We start from the raw sequence: 17,681 nt of genomic DNA, 5'->3' as shown, positions 1-17,681 counted from the left end.
TTCATCTCGGAAATGAGGCATTCTCTTAGATGCTTAACCAATTGCGTAAGAGTTTATGGGTAGAGTCTCCGTCTTCGATGGCTCTATATTCCAACTGGAACTTGGCCTGCTTTTCAATTTAGTATTATATTAGCTTTTCTTCAATTATTAATTAAAAGCTTTTCTATGCCCGCCAATTGCATGAGTATGTATCTTACGTGGCAAGTACAATGATGGACACTATGTCCAAGGAGTCAAAAACATCCTAGACCGGATCGTGCATCGAACTCGCTATCTCTGAATCGGCAGATTGGTGAGGTTTCCAAGGCATGTTACCATTTTTGCATTCGTATACCATAGACCGGACCGGGAATCGAACCCAGCCACCATCAGTATGGTATTGCTTCGTAGCGGCGCATCTCACCCCACGGCTAAGCAAGGTCTAACTAGTTAGTTCACGAATCTAAGCGAATTTGGAATCAAATTTATTTCAACCTATTATAATGGCGCTCTAATTCTGTGTTGACTTTCTAGACAATACATTTAGGTATAGTGACTTTTGTTCGAATCCAATTTTAAATCTACATTACATCACAGCTTCAGGGGTGAAAACAAAGTGTTTCATTTTTGTATGCATGCAAAAAAATATTTGTCTTAATAAAAACGCGATGTAGGAACTAGATAGGCCATTGTGGCAACCAATTTTGGGATCTGTCGCGGTTATCTTTATTCGTGATGTATCAAATCACTTCAAATTGGACAAACTAGGAAGTCATTGCTGATCCATTTCATTAGGCTAATGTTTTCGGACTAACGATACTGAGCAACATTAAACAACAAAATTATTATTGAATTCTTTTTTATGTTTGCAGGACTCAAAAAGGTCACCTCAGAGATGCAAACTCATAAAAATCCTTCTCTCCGTTCGGGGCCTGCGCCGTACAAGGCACCAGCCGGCATCACCAATGGTACCAAATCCGTTAGTGCACCCACAGCAGCCGTCGCCAAGCCACCGTCGTTCGTTCGTGATGGTAAGAAATGGCTGATCGAGTATCAAAAAGGCAACAGCAATTTGGTTGTCGAAGATGCCGAAATGAACAACGTAGTCTACATGTTCAGGTGCGAAAACTCCAGCCTGCAGATCAAGGGTAAGATCAACAGTGTCGTCATGGACTCCTGCAAGAAGTGCTCACTAGTCTTCGACTCGCTGGTGGCATCCGCAGAGTTTGTCAATTGCCAAAGCGTGCAGATGCAGGTACGTTCTACCTAGATTTAATGGTTGTATGTAGGTTATATACCGAAAAGTTAATTCCCAAAATCAATTTCCCAGAACTCCATTCCTCAGTATACACTATTTCCCAGCAAGCTACTCGAAGGTACCTCTTATACTCAGCCTAACAATTGCTCATCTTCTTTGAAACTACAGTCCCATCCCGATTTTGGCAACACCCGTTTTTGTCTACCCCCGATTTTGGCGGTCCATTGATCTTTCACGCTGCCTCCTACCGGAATATCTGCAACACAAGTCTATGCAGACCATACCGAGGTGATTTGGCTTGGCTGGCATTTGGAAAAGTTGCTTGAAGTTCTCGAACCAACGTTTCTGTTGATCAGCTGAGTCGGTCAGTAGCTGACCAGTTAACTCTTTCAAAAGCATCGTTGTATTTATTCTCGCTCGCTTAAGCGTCGTGAGATATTGTAGAGGAGGTGAATGTCCCAAGTTGCTGCGGCTCTCTCATTTGTTGGCGAAAGAGTTCTCCCACGCTCACGTGTCCCGTCGACATGATCGTTTTACTAACTTCTCCAGAGCTGAGTATCGTTGATGGTCTAAGACTCTGGCTCCTCTAGTTTTTATTTGCGACCCATTGTTCCATATTTTGGAATATCTGCAGCACGTGTCTCCAGTTCTTCAACGAAGGATCTTTTCTCCGTGGCATCTTCCAGTCGATTACCCGTTGTCCAACTCTCCTCTCATGCCGACAAATCCGTACAATGTGCAGGTGTATTTTGCCCATGAGGGGATGATGATCAGACGTCATATTGGTACTACGTTTATTCCGTACATCAAGGAGGTTCCGTTTCCCTTTTCGGCCATTACATTCTGCGAACAGTACCTTGTTTTCGCTCATTTTTCTGAGACCATATCATTCCATGATGCGCTCATGGCTAGAGATGTCGGATCCGATGCCGATCTTTGCAATTAAGTCGACCATATAGATTGTACCCTACAGAATTCTTTCTACGACGGCATTGTGTTGAAAGTCTTTGTCTTATAAGTTCCACTTCATAAGCACTTCATTGTCGTTGCAAGTTGTGCCAATTTACCCTGCTGGGCTTGGGTTAAAACGTTCCATGTTCCCATACATGTTCATTGTTTCGCGCTAAGAATCTTGCTATTAAATCAGTCCGTAGAATTCACGAAAAAAAATATATTTCGGGAACAATTACTGGGTTCTGGGTTCGCTATAGAGTTTAACACTTTGGGCAAGCTCGTACTTCATCCTTCGCCGTCACACACCGCCATTTTGCACATCACCAAAGACGGTTCGCGCCCTCAAAAGACAATCTTAAACATGTCCTCCTAGAGCATGATCCAAGTATTATATCCGTAGAGGACCACCGGTCTTATGAAAGCTTTGTGTATGATATATTTGGTACGAATGTGAATCTACATAAATCACTCAAATATAGAATTAAAATTAAAAATTCAAATTTACTACACTATATGAAAAAATATTCATGTCTGCTGTCAAACTATTTATTCTCATGAACATGTACATCTTCTGTGTAAGATCTCATTAAAATCAGCTCAATAAATCTGGGAAATGGTACACTCTTGGTTATAGTATTCTGGCAATCGATACAATCTGAGCTTTTTTTGAAAGGTGATACATATGGTGAATTGATTTCTGGAGAGTTTGCTTTTAGGAAATGACATACAACAGAATCGTCATATCCCGACTGTAATCGATGTCTTTTGTACCCTTAGGTTCTTGGAAAGGTTCCAACGATTTCCATCGATAAGACTGATGGATGCCAAATGTATTTGTCGGCGGACTCGTTGGATGTTGAAATTGTCAGCTCGAAGTCGTCCGAGATGAATGTTATGATTCCCAAGGGAACTAGCGGAGATTATGTAAGTATTGAACAACATTAAAAGCAGCTTATCATGTATAAGCATATTCTCTAGAAAGTTATAATGACAAAGGTACATTTGTTTAACAAAGTTATGTTACGTTAGTTAACAATTATTCTATACAGGCACAACTATGGTAAAATATATTTCGACACTTTTCTAAAAATATGAACGGCAACATTTTTCGAATATCTATTATAAAATCATACTAACTTTTATTGCAGGTCGAACAACCCATCCCGGAGCAGTTCAAGACCCTTATTAAGGGTGAAAGCCTGAACACCACCTGCGTGGAAAGCCTTGGCTAGGCAAAGCAAACATTTTTGCGCGATATGTTGGACAAATTTACTATCGGTATAATAGTAATTAGCGAAGAAGCAAAATGATATCATTTCGAGAAACAAACTTATACTAAACTAAGTAATAACAGTTAAATACAATTTTTATACCTAACGATCCTAGGAAAAGAGAAAAGCTCACTAACATTTCATGCATTTTCGTCTTCGATGCTATTGCTAGTCATTTCTTGATTTTCTTTTTGCAATATTCGACAACTTCGGTTTGACTTGGCTGTTGTATTCACTGTTTTACAACCCTACTTATACAAAACGCAAGGCATTTTAGCAATAAAAAAATATGAAAACATAAAACTGCTAATATTTTCCACAGATAAATAGCTTAGCCAAAATATATAACCATCAATGTATGTCCCCATAACATAGTTCAGATATCATATTCAAATTGACGTGCAAATTAATGATATTCTGCCTTGAGTTTTAGGATTTCCCTTAAGCATGCCTCAATAACAGATCTATCATCCTAATTGTTTCAAATGGAATTTATCAAAATCCTCTATTTTACGCGTTGAAGTATTTCATAACATCTTTTATCAATCGTTGAAAGAAATAGTAAGCAAACAGCATTTGAGCAAATTAGCGTAAATATGAATAATCGATTTTTATTTAACTATCACCATCGACTGGAACAGATCAGCGAAAGCAATTTGCGCGCGTGGTAGACTTTCACTTACAGACAAGTGATGGAAAAAACAAAGAATGTTTTGACGTTCAGCATAATAGCATATATCCTAGAAAGTTTGATCATCAAGGCATGTGATTCACCGTATCGAAGGCATTGTGAAAGGAAAGGTTTTTTTGGAACTGGTTTGTATTTTAAAAGCAGTACTCTACACAATAATATATATAATGGTAATGAAGAAACTTCTAGCAATTGAGGTTACTGTGTCCGAAATATCCAAAAAGTCCGTTGATGTTCGTGACGCTATTCTCTATGTTAGTGGTACCGTATTTTACAACTGGGAAGATGCCGCATGAATACTACTACATGCCCCTGGGAAGTCCAGAAAATTTTCAGAAGGTAGTATAAGTTTATGTTGGTCGATATTTAAAGTTACGATCATATGTTTACCCTGACACAAATCATCAACAGCAGCGTACAATTCAGTGGAACAAATACAAATTTTGGCAAATTATGTTAGGACATGGTTTTCCGGCAAAACTAATACTGGTAATTCGTGAAGGGAATCGTCTCCTAAATTTCAAGAATATAATTCCATTTTAACGATTGCCCTATACTAGTTTCCAACAACCCTTTCAACAACCTGGGGTGACATTGCGCATCTCGATTCGAATTAATCGAATCGAGAATTTTTTAAGTCGATTCGAAAATTCTGCGGCATTATGTATCACATTCGACTAAATGATCGAGCACCACTTATTGTCGTACTAGATTTCGAACGAAGGTAATAGAGTTTTTGTCTACTGTCAAACGTCAAGCACAAAACGAAAACTAACTGAAAAACGCCGGCCGCTCGGAAAAATGATGGTGTGATTCTGTGTTTTTGGTAAGCTTTCGCTATTTATTATAAGAATTAAATACTTAAGTTATACCTAAATACAACATTTCTTGTAGCAAGGATGTTTGGGATTCATTTGTTTGACTCCGGCAGTGAGGAAGGCGAGGAGGAAAGCTCGTTTGTGTCGGTGATTGTAAGGCGCCAGCTGAGGGATTGTAGCAACCCGCTGTCCTTATGTGAACGAGAGTAAGTACACATACAATGAAAACAAATATGGAAAGGACCCCCATAGAAAATTGACCCGACTAAATCGGGTGCGAATCGGCCGATTGTTGCACCGTCGCTTATGGGAATTTAACACAGGCATTGCCCGATCAATCACTATACTTAGTCGGTAGTTCCGATTTTTACCGATCAAATCGGTTGATTCGTCGTTCGTTTAAATTGGTGTGCACGAAATTCCACTATTAAACAAGCTATTTCGTCGGAATGATATTAAATAGAGTGATTAATTGACCCACGTCTGTGTTAAAATCTCATAAGCGTAGGTTGCAACAATCGGCCGATTTTACCCGACGAAATCGGTCGATTCCAGCTGCCAAATTTTCTACGGGGACGTTTTCCGCAGCCGGAGCATTCAATTGCTAGGATGGAGAGTTAAACCAAGTGTGTGATTGTTGTAGCCTTCCGTCTGTGCTTTGGGGTAAATACCACAGGCCACTTTTTTCCATTGTTTCTGTGAATTTTGGAATGACTACAGTACTTCACTTAAACCACAGACCACTTAGTTTGCATTCGTTAATTATGTCTGTCGATTTCCAAGATTATCGATTAAAAACAAATTCTTTAGTTAAATTAAGTACCAATAATTTTTGGTATACATTTATATCTATTTTTGACATTCAGCCAGGTTACTTGAACTATTTCAAACTAAAACCTCAGAAGACTTGTGTGTAAAAATATGGTTATTGTATAGCGTTGGTCAGTTTAGAATCCAGCCGCTAGGGGTTCTTTATGTATTGAATGATCATATTGTAACATTTGTTATGACAAGAAAATTGATAAGAAAATTATTTTGAGAATGTTCGGAAAAGTTCTATAGTGCATATTTGGAAGCTTTTTTTTTGTATATTCTTCAAAAATATATCTATCATACAGTTTGAAACTTTTTCCGTATCATACATCAGTCAGATTATAATTACAAGAATTTATTAATAGCATTTCAAAATTGTCTTCTTATGCTGTGCTGTCGTGTCTTTTTATTTTTATATATTTTATATTTTTAGGCGATGCTGGTAAGGGGTAAAACTTACAATTAGTGGTCTTGACAAATTGTATTTATTTGGCGAATATGGGGTGTCAATGCTCCTTTTGGTACGAATTTACTAAAAAAAAGTGTATGTTACTTTTAAAAATGAATATTCTGACCGTGTGAGTAAATAATCAAAAATTTTTTTTGGGTTCAATATTTTATCAGTACGGATTTGAGTAGCAACTACGGATCACATTTATTTTTCAGTACGGATCACAGAGTAGCAACTACGAAATGTGTATCGTCAGCATGCTCATTGCTTTCAAGTACGGATTTGTGTTCGATTGTCAATTTTCAAGAATTGACATTTTTGTGGTGGTTGATTACATTGAAAATTGGAAACATACTTTGTGATTTAATTTAAATGTAAGACTAATTTTATATGTATTAAACGTAGTTAGAGACCTGAACAAAAATGGATTTTGGGGAAACTGTAAAATTCTTAAAGAATGAATGTTCTTTATAACTGAATTATATTATAAGGTGAATGTTCGTCGGATGTTTTTCCCCATGTAAAATAATTTTCTATTGCTAGGAGGATATTCACATTGCGGTGTATGCTCTTTTGGAGCGAGCATCATTTTATGTTAAATATTCTTTTAGAGGCGAATGTGTAACGATAAGACAATAGTTCCAAAAATATTTTTTTGATAGAAGGCTCGCAGATTTTTGGTGTTATATACCAAATAACTTTGCCCGACGACTCACTTATCTTGTTGCCACTTAAATAAAACTGATTTACAATAAGGCACTCAACAATTCTATACAATTATATAAATAAATGTGATTTCCCTTACATAAAATTCAAAAAAATTTTAATTATTATTTGTAATTTACTATTACTAATATCATCGTTTGTAAATACCACAGGGTGATGTGTTATAGGAAATTAGAATTCTCTTTTTTCTCTTATTGGCATTACATCCCCACACTGGGACAGAGCCGCCTCGCAGCTTAGTGTTCATTAAGCACTTTCGCAGTTATTAACTGCGAGGTTTCTAAGCCAAGTTACCATTTTTGCATTCGTATATCATGAGGCTAACACGATGATACTTTTATGCCCAGGGAAGTCGAGACAATTTCCAATCCGAAAATTGTCTAGACTGGCACCGGGAATCGAACCCAGCCACCCTCAGCATGGTCTTGCTTTGTAGCCGCGCGTCTTACCGCACGGCTAAGGATGGCCCAGGAAATTAGAATTAATATTTGAAAAAAAAAAAAAATAAAATAAAAAAAAAATTTTGGAAATTAGAATTAATATTTGAAAAAGAAATGATTTTTTTGGATTTTATTTTGTAGTTCAAAAGATAGGGTAAATCTTTTGTATAAAATGCACCACCACATTTTCTCATTTAATAACCCAAGTCGGATCATTTGAACTCTAGCCCAATTTATAAAAAGGGCGATAGCAAAAACATTTAAAAAAAAAACTCAGCTTGACCGATTATTTTGGTGATTTCCTAAATTTTTTAAAAATAAAACCCAAAAAATTAATTTCTTCAAAAAAAAATTTCTTTTTGTTATGAAAAGCAATAATAACGAAAATTTATTGTTTGTTTATATTTTCGACGTTTAAATAAACAGAACATTTTTTTTAACGACGTATACGTACACAAAGTACGAGTAAAGGTTATTCATTTGATTTGCTCGCTACAAGTTGCGTTCAACAAGAAATTTTACAATGAGTATTATAAACGATTATATATATACACCCGATTCTTTTTTTTTACACGGGGGATGCGTTCCGTGTAAAAAAAGTTTTCAGTTCAAAATTTGAAAATCCGTGTAAAATCATGCAGAATGGAGCAACTTTGCAAAAATAAATGTATGGGATTTTTTTTACGCGACCGTGTAAAAAAAATCCGTGTAAGAACAGAATCGGGTGTATGTATATAAATTTCTTCTGTGTATCTTTTGTCATTTGATAATGAAGAGGGTGGAAATAAAAAAGACAAAAACTGATAACATCGAAAAACTTATCGGTTTTCTTATAGAATGTTCTATAAAAGTTTAAAGTTCTATTATTTTTCCGGAAAAACTTTGGAATCCCCCCCACGAATAGTTACATCACAGACAAACAGACGTAACAGCTAGAACAATTTGATTCAAAATCCATCGCCCAGTTATTTTACCACCACCTAACGTGCATATTGTACGAAACAATGTTTAGTACGACAATGTCAACAGAAGGCGCTAGTGTGAGATGTCAAATACAAAGGTATACGATGCGCGCGCCCCTGGATGTGAAACTCGCAGGTAGTTGAATTTAAAACGACCGTTGAGCTCGTGGTCGATGGGAATTTCCTCAGTGTTACGTCTGTTTGTCTGTGGTTATATTTCACGAAAGAAGATAACAAAATTTGTTCCCGCCTTACATGCTTCTGAACAATAATACTTACACGAACGAGAAAAGCATAATCACCGCTAGATAGATTAATTAGCGTACAACAAAGTTTCACCGAAAGGCTATACGATCACTCCAAAACGAATTTTTGATAGGAGGCCCGGATACCCATAGTGTCGACAATCGACTCAGCTCAACGAACTGAGGTGATGTCTGTTATGTAGGTATGGTGCATGTGTACAAATTTTTGTAGACACATTTTTTGAAACTTGGCATTGGCCGAATTAATCGCAACAAGTTCCATTCGACGGGGAATCCTGTCCCATTATTTGGATTGGCCAGATGGGACTGTGGGTTCAGAAATTATGGCCAACATACTATTTTTATGCTGAAAACACGCTAAAAAAGCACTAACTCGTATTATTTTTCTTAACGAGAAAGGCATCAACACCTCTAGGTAGATTAATCAGGGTTTTTTTTACCTATTTCAAAAATTGATCAAACTAATCAGCTTTATTGTCATAAGACGAGCTTAGCACAATTCTATTTAATTCCACCACCAACTTGAGTCGAGTCAAGTACGAGACACAGAAGACGACCTTACAGTGACAGTGAAAACATTCCACTAAAAAGAGCTAAATAATTTTCTAATCAGTTTGTTTTTATTTATGTATTTCAGATTTCGTCAACACTTCAGATTAAGCCGTGAGGCATTTACGTATGTTCTTAATTGTATAGGAAATCCTGGGAGATCAAAAATAACATCGATTCCAGGTGTCCTGAAGTTGGCAGTTACATTAAATATTCTTGGAAGTGGATCCTATCAAATCAATGCTGGTGTTGGTTTCCTGATTGCAATGGCACAGCCGACTGTTTCAATCGTGTTTAATGAAACATTGCAGTTATTGGAGGAGATTTTATGTGCAAATTGGATCAAGCTTGACAGCACTAAGTTTGGTAATACAAAAACTTATTACTTCAGCAAATTTAAAATTCCTGGTGTCGTGGGATGTATCGATGGGACCCACATAACTATTCTCAAACCAGTCGAAAATGAACATATGTTTTACAACAGAAAAGGTCATCACAGTGTGAATGCAATGATCGTAAGTTTTATATTTCTTTGGCTATATGTTTCTACTTGAGAAAACACCTACCTTTTGCAATGCTCACATTTATATATTGATATATCCAATAATTCCATTTTCTATCTTTTATAGATATGTGATCATGATTATCGTATTATGGCGGTGAATGCATGTTACGGAGGATCAGCTCACGATTCATTCGTTTGGAGTATGAGCAACGAGAAAATATTTTTCGAACAATTATATGAAAGAGGTGATTGCAATTCAAGGCTTTTAGGTTAGTTAATAATATGTTTTAAGGGATAATATACTCTGTAGATAAAATGTTCGTCACATAAAAAAACTGCCGTATCCTTTAGTATGTTTTATATCTCATCCAAACTTCAAGTATAAAACACACATCTAGTTTTCAGTAGACGCACTTGGTAATATTTCAATTGATATTCATTGCTTTGATATGAATCGCTAGTTTCGAACGCCAAACATTGATTAAAACGATGTTATTCACTACCTATGAACTAACGGTGAAGCCATTACAATCTTCTTCTTCAATGGTTCCACATTCACACTACAACTTGACCTGCATTCAACTCTTATATGCCCGCCTTTTCATGAGTATGTATCTGGTGTGGGAAGCACAATGGATTCGCTATGCCCAGGCAGAACCGAGAATCGAACTCGCGTTTGCATGCAAAGCTAACTGTAGACCATATCAATTAAGTTAGTTAAAAACAGAACATAAATCAAAAGAGGGATACGGCAGGCTTCTGTCTCTGAAATAATTTCAACTTAAATTTGAAACTGTTGTGAATGTCATAATCGCTTGTATATTGTTCTATGGTCAAGATGTCAAAATAAAATATTCTACTTATGAAATTTCACAGGTGACAGCGGATATGGTATTGCGCCATGGCTCTTGGATCCATACTGTAATGCTAACAACGGATCGAATGAGGAAGCATTCAATACAATTCATTCATCAGCCAGGACAACCGTTGAAAGAGCGGTTGGCGTGCTGAAAGGACGATGGAGACTTTATAATTCAGATCTAATAATAAGGTATACGCCGAAAAAAACCACATCTATTGTGAATGTATGTGCTACATTGCATAACATTTGCATTCATTACAACATTTGCCTGGATCCAACGGAGGCAGCTCCCCCTGATGACCCTATTCTTCATGTACCTGTACCTCATTCCACTACCGATAGCGCTATCACTAGAAGAGCAGAAAGTATTAGAAACAATATAAGAGATTCTTTGGTGCAGTGATGACCAAAATGCAATTCCATTAAATAAACTACAAATAATTAAATATGTTATAATTAAATAAAATACAATGCACAAAGAGTTCAAAGAATGGGACTTTACCAAAATGAGTTATACTGGCATTCTATCGAATACTGTTTTCTAAGCTCTTTAACCATTCATAGTAATATTATTTGTTTTTTCGTTAATATTGTAAATCCGTGTTATAATCGGTCTTCAATAAAGGAAAGTGGAGCAAGATTGTCTTATATAATTTTTTTATTGGTGTGATTTTTTAATTATAAAAGGTTAGTTTATCACGATTCATAGGCATGTTGTCTTCGGTGTTGAACTAAATTAAAAAAAGACATAAATAAAGATTATTTAAAAACAAAAAAGCGTTTTGTCTTCAGTTGCAATCATGTCTCAAGCAACAACCCAACCCAATTATGTCCACCAAGCATATGCTTTTCACTTGCAGTTCAGTGTTCTAAAGTTTAAGTCGAATAGTCTACCATGATGTTCTCAAGTAACAAACGCAGAAGTAACATGCTCATCTCATTAATTATAGTAAGAAAATTGAAATCATTCGAAAAATTAGTTTCAACGATTTTCGTAACGAATGAATCTTAGTGTTAATAACAAATAACGTTAGGGAGCATTCATAAATTACGCAACGCTTACAGAGGGGAGGGGGGTTGTCCAAAGTGTGACAATCCATACAAAGATTTCAGATGCTTCATACTAAAAGTGTGCCAGGGGGTTGAAAATTGCTAATTTTTGTGTTACGTTTCTTTATTCTGAATATCGATAACAGGAACACCATTTAGCCGATTGACATGTTGAAGACCATTGACTAATCATAGTACAAACTGTTATTAGAATATTTTCAGCGAATACATATTGCATTAATCTTATAATTAGTAGCTTATTCTAAATAAGATTTCTCCACAGACAAACAGACATAACACTCGACAAATTTCCATCGTTCACTGATTTACTGGTCAATTCAAATAATCATTAGTTGGCCAATCGATCACTCGTGGCGCGAGCATCGTTTTTGCTCGAGTTTGACGTTTGCTCACTATCGCCATCTGGTTCGTGATTTGCCCAACTAACTGAAATCACCAGATGTCGTTAGTGTGTGAACGACGATGAATTTGATGAGTAAATGTTCAATGTGTTATGTCTGTTTGTCTGTGATTTCTCTATCAGATACAGAAATTAATTTTAGAGGATGTTTACATCAAATCAAAACAATGCTGAAATGTTATCAAAATAGCCCAAGTATGTTTTATGATCAGTTATATTTTACCGATTTATTTTCATGAAACATATTGTTAATGTAAATTAATAAAATACATTTAAAACATGTAATATTGTTTAAATCGAAAACTAGTCTTTTAAGCTTCTTTATAACTAGTGAAACAAATATAATTTTCGAAAATGCTTTTTAAATTTGCTCTTCAGAAAAGGAACTATCATCGGATCGTACAATCAGATCGTACTTTCTTTTCTTCAACTCCAACAATTCTCTCTTCATGTTGTTGTCTTCTTCCAGAGCTTCAACGTAACGTTTGAATAAGCTTAACTTTTCTGCCTTATAATTCGTTCGACGGCGTGCTCCAGTAAATGTCTCATTCTGATAAATGATGGCCGGTGGTGGCTGATAATTTGCTGTTGCCGCATCATCTCCTGGCAGGTCACCCTGTTCTTCTTCCTGGACCCATTGAGTTTCATCAGCTATTTCTTCTGAAGGGCCAAAAGTTGCCAATGATTCTGGGAGTTTTGTATACGAGGTACTGGTACCAAATGATCTTCCTCCATCGACGCCCTGCACGGCAGCCTCTAATCCAGCTGATCTGACGACGCTTTCTTCAAAAGGATTCAATTGTTTAGTTTGGTTCGGTCCGCCGCCAGTTTTTCGTATACTGCTGATGTTTTTACGAAGTTTATTTTTTACATTGTATTTGTAATCAGCCCAAACCTTAAATTGAAAAAAAAAAGATTAATCCACCAAGCATTGTACCCCATTTCTCGTGCATTATTAAAGACAATTTGCACGTAAGAAAAGAAAGCCCAAAATAGCACTGGTAGTAGGAAAGAATTTCCCGATCAATGCGAGTTGTTGCGAGCGATTCGGTTTAGGATGAGTGTTTAGAGTTTTTAAACCCGTTATCACTTGATAGAGTATCTTGATATTCATTAAATAAGCCATTTTATAGAACGGATCAAATTACAGGCAAGCTAACACTAATATTTTTCAGACCAAGAAACACTTGAGAGAATAGAAGGAAACGTTGATGATGATTTGTTATTACTATAGAAATGTTATTGACAAATTCTTAAATTTTTTTGTGACTCCGACAAAATCTACTTTTATAATTGAAATAGATTATTGAAATACTTTATTTGAAAAAATCTATGGCAAGCAATATGAATAAAGAATATTATGTTGAAGTAAGAGAAAAATATAGCAATTGCAGAGATGTTAAATTGGTGTTTCAGAGTAACTGATTAGATGAAATTTATTTCCTAGATATATTAAAATGCTAATTGAAGAATAATTCAATACTAATACGAGCAAAATGGCGTATACATTAAATTCGTACCTTTTTCCAATCTTTAACCTCTCGCACAGGGGGTCCTTTTTCGTTCAGCTTTCTCGTTAGATTGTTCCATAGCTTGTTGGCATGGTGTCGCCCTTCTGCGCCGCATAAAATTCCCCGAGCAAGATCGGGATGGTCCTCCATAAATCTTGTCAACTCCTCCACTTGCTGGGTATTTATATTCATCGACATTTTGCTCCTACAACGGTATAGTACATTGATTAAAACTACATTTCACTGGCGATTTTTTTTACGGTTGCTTACATATCGTCGTGAAACACAGAACAATTTTTTATTACTCGATTTATTGGGACGGATTTGTGACAAACGAACTTCAATTTATAGCGAACTTCAATTGAAAACCAAACGTCTCAATCACCATTCGACAACTAAAATGGTTTCGAGTATTTGTCATCGACTAAATAAATTGTTATCGAATTCGATTATTTTGAAGATGTAATGTCAAAAGTCTTCGTTATTCTAGTACTTCCTCGAACGATATTCGATTATCGAGCTCGAATCGAAGACCATAATGCCAAATGCGGTCGATTCGACAAAATATCGTTTGAATCGAGATGCGCAATGCCACCCCTGTTTTGGGACGAAACAACTCCAAAGCCGAACTTTTGATAGAGAGCTTGGAGACCCATATCGTTATATACCAATCGACTCAGCTTTTTGTATCATTTTTTATTAAGGTGACTTTTAATAAAATTACTATTTCGCCACCTGGGGATAGGTACCTACTTTCAACTACGGTGATGTTGTATTTTAACTTTGGACTATCCGCAAGGCTCAAAGAACAACAGCATCGATGCTTTATTATTTTTTTTAAATTTTTCTTTTTCAAACATGTTTTCAGTAGCAGCATCTTTTACCTGATTGAAAGTCCTGACCAAGGGCTGATGCGTGTGCGTGCGCGAACGCGTCCAAAAAAAAAAATAATTACTCTTGCTGATATTCTGCTTTACGAGTGCTTGGACGCACTGCGCATCGCTCGACGCTTCAACATGTCATTGCCCTAACATGTTTACGTTAAAAGATAAATTACTTTACTTACTTACTTATGGATCCAGTACACCTCCGGTGGTGCAAAGGGCTGACTTGAAAGATCTCCATCCTGAGCGTTGTCCAGCTATCGCTTTAACCTGTTGCCAGGTTAGATTTCGGTCGACTTCTTTTATTTCTTTATTGAGGCTTCGCCGCCATGAGCCTCTGGGTCTGCCTCTGCTGCGATATCCCGCTGGGTTCCAGTCTAATGCTTGTTTACAGATTTCGTTTCCGCCCCTACGTAGAGTGTGGCCAACCCAGCACCACTTCCGATCTCGAATTTCTGTTGCTCTGGTGTCAACGACGATGGAGCTCGTTGTTTGAGATCCAGTTGTGAGGCCACCAGGCCCGAATTATATACCGCAGGCATCTTTTGATGCACACCTGCAGCAGCCGTTGAGTGTTCTCCACTGATACACACCATGTTCCGCTAGCGTATAACAGCACAGATTTCACGTTAGAGTTGAAAAGTCGTATTTTGCTGCGTTCACTTATCTGCCTGTTTTTCCAGATATTTCTTAAACTCGCAAAGGCAGCCCTTGCTTTCTTGATCCGTTCGCCTATGTCGATTTTGGTAGCGCCGTCTGACGTCATTTGGCTACCTAGATATTGGAAGCTTTCAACATTCTCCACTGGTTGCCCGGCTACTGTGAAACTGCAAGGGGTCACCGTGTTTACATCAAACGATTTTGTTTTGTTGACGTTGATGACTAAACCTGCCGAAGAGGAGCGCTCGGCAAGTTCATTAAGCCTAGTCTGCATGTCAGAGCGCTGTTGAGCGATGAATGCAACGTCAAAAGCCAATTCGAAATCATTTAGGTGTTCCATGGTTATAGGCTGCCATAACAGCCCGCGATTTGGTTCACGGTCATTCGTACCTACCAGAATCTCACCCCAGCTACGACCCGGATAGGGTCGGACAAGACCCCATTGTGCAGCACTCTACACGAGAAGGCCTCGTACTGTGCCTGTGCGATGAGGCCGATGATTTTCTCAGGAACCCCCGTGCGTCTCATGGCGCCCCACATATTCTCGTGATTGAGACGGTTGAAAACTTTTTCTTAGTCAATGAATACCAAGTAAAGGGACTGCGTTCGCCCCCTGGGGTTTTATTCGATTTCATGCTTTGGATGGCTGTTTGAATCTCTAGCAGTGATGGAGCTTCGGTATTGACGCGTGTTATCCGTCGGATCCTAGGCCAGGTTTTCCGCTAAAGGCATTCTTGATGACCGTATACTACCTTCTGCCACCTTCCCGAGTTCCAAGTTCTTTAACGAACGAACTAAACAGCGTGTGTTGTATCGCCATCATGGTATCTCCTCCCGCCGCTGTATCCGAACGATTCGAAGTTGGATCGCACCAATTAGAAGTTGATGGTCAGATATGGTGTTAGCGCTGCGACCAATTGCAAGGGAGCTCGTGGGTCAGTACCAGGCTGAATTCATGGGTGATACAATATGATACAATCAATCGGGACCAGCTATGGCAGCTAATGCACGACAACGGATTTCCGGATAAACTGACACGGTTGATCAAGACGACGATGGATCGGGTGATGTGCGTAGTTCGAGTTTCAGGAGCATTCTCGAGTCCCGAGAAACGTGCAGAGGGTTACGGCAAGGTGATGATCTTTCCTGTCTGCTATTCAACATCGCTTTGAAAGGGGTAATACGAAGAGCAGGGATTAACACGAGTGGTATAATTTTCAATAAGTCCGTACCAACTATTGTGGGGTGCAGATGGCGGACGGTGCGTGGAGGAGGCGAATGAACCACGAGCTGCATCAGCTGTTGGGAAAACCATCCATCGTTCACACCGCGAAAATTGGAAGACTGCGGTTGGCCGGGCACGTAGCCAGGATGTCGGACAGTAATCCAGTTGAAATGGTTCTCGACAACGATCCGACAGGAACAAGAAGGCAAGGAGCACAGCGAGCAAGGTAGATCGATCAAGTGGAGGACGGACGATTTGCGGACCCTCCGCAGACTGCGTGGTTGGCGACGTGCAGCCACGGACCGAGCTGAATGGAGAAGGCTTTTATGCACTGCACAGGCCACTCCGGCCTTAGTTTGAAAATAAATAAATAAAATAAATTGCGTTACCAACAATAAATTTGCTTAGACTTACCAGCCATCGATCCGATACAATAACCGATGTTGATGATGAAACCAAACATGCACTAAAACACGACGGACCATAAACGGCCAAGTTAAGCACATTGCAGCACATTTTGTTCAAAATATTTCAAATGATTACAGCGCAACCAGCCTTCTAGTACTAATGCTTTTACTGGAAATACACTTTTTTACCTTTAATTCGGAAATTTCTTAAGGAAAACTTTAGAAAACATCTTAGGGAATTGTTCCGGATATTCCCATGAAAATTCCTAAACGAACTTCTTTATAATAAGCACGAACATTTCTGAAACTCTTGAAGGTGATTACGTAGAACTTTTTCTTTGGAAATTCTTCCAGTAATTTCTTCGGACATTCCTAGAGAATTTCTTTAGCAACCCTAGAAATTCCTTTGAAACTTCAGAAATTCCTTTAAAGTTTCCATAGAAATTGCTTCGTAATTCCTTCGAGATTCGGGAATCCATTGAAAAAATATTTTGAGCCGACCTAGCTAGCCGACCCACCGATAGGGGCGGTTACCCTCCAAAACCTTTTCCGAACTAAATCTATCACATGTTGTATACATATGCATAATCAAGTTTCAGACATAGTAATTAATTTCCACTCCGGGTGGCTTAATACCCGGCATATAGGCAATAAACTTTGAATGTACTCTCCTCCAGAAATTTTTTTTCATCTTTAAATCAGGAATAATTATGAAAATTTCGTAAATAATTCCTCTAGTGATTCCTTTAGAAATTCCTCCGAGAATTCCTTTGAAACTCGATCCAGAAATTTCTTCTTCTTCTCCAGGAGTTGCTGTGTTGTTTGCTGCTGGAATTGGTGTTCCTTCCATTTGTTCAAAGCATTTATTCAAAGCAATGAATCATTTTGATGTATTGATCACCGGGCTAACTATGGAGAAAAGTGTATGGATTAGTGTTCAAAGTAAGGGATGCCTTCGTAATCGTAAATTCTTTCGGA

At 37.8% G+C, this 17,681-nt stretch overlaps 3 protein-coding genes across 5 annotated transcripts in view; 2 read left to right on the top strand and 1 right to left on the bottom strand.

Annotated features, from left to right (window-relative positions):
* The window catches only part of LOC134212054 (adenylyl cyclase-associated protein 1), a 61,032-nt gene extending 56,697 nt beyond the window's left edge, over positions 1-4,335 (top strand). For all 3 annotated transcript variants that reach the window (XM_062689558.1, XM_062689559.1, XM_062689560.1), the window contains 3 exons: positions 852-1,234; positions 2,969-3,115; positions 3,340-4,335. In XM_062689558.1, the coding sequence (XP_062545542.1) occupies positions 852-1,234; positions 2,969-3,115; positions 3,340-3,423 (614 nt within the window). In that variant the 3' untranslated portion in view covers positions 3,424-4,335. The remainder of the gene's footprint in view (positions 1-851; positions 1,235-2,968; positions 3,116-3,339) is intronic.
* A 717-nt stretch (positions 4,336-5,052) lies between these two features.
* LOC134216165 (putative nuclease HARBI1) lies at positions 5,053-12,093 on the top strand. Its single transcript, XM_062695127.1, has 4 exons — positions 5,053-5,177; positions 9,267-9,693; positions 9,808-9,952; positions 10,560-12,093. The coding sequence occupies exons 1-4, from the start codon at positions 5,053-5,055 to the stop codon at positions 10,946-10,948; spliced, it is 1,086 nt and encodes a 361-aa protein (XP_062551111.1). The 3' UTR covers positions 10,949-12,093.
* Positions 12,094-12,214: 121 nt separating this feature from the next.
* Positions 12,215-13,934, bottom strand: LOC134216166 (uncharacterized). Its single transcript, XM_062695128.1, has 3 exons — positions 13,798-13,934; positions 13,537-13,732; positions 12,215-12,911 (listed from the first exon to the last, which is right to left on the bottom strand). Coding segments are annotated over exons 1-3 (732 nt in total). The 5' UTR covers positions 13,800-13,934; the 3' UTR covers positions 12,215-12,377.
* Positions 13,935-17,681: the final 3,747 nt, after the last annotated feature.

The sequence above is a fragment of the Armigeres subalbatus genome, chromosome 2 (assembly GCF_024139115.2).
Source record: "Armigeres subalbatus isolate Guangzhou_Male chromosome 2, GZ_Asu_2, whole genome shotgun sequence".
NCBI classification, from domain to species: domain Eukaryota; kingdom Metazoa; phylum Arthropoda; class Insecta; order Diptera; family Culicidae; genus Armigeres; species Armigeres subalbatus.
The sequence above is the reverse complement of the archived record's forward strand: the minus strand, read 5'-3'. Positions and strand labels throughout refer to the sequence as shown.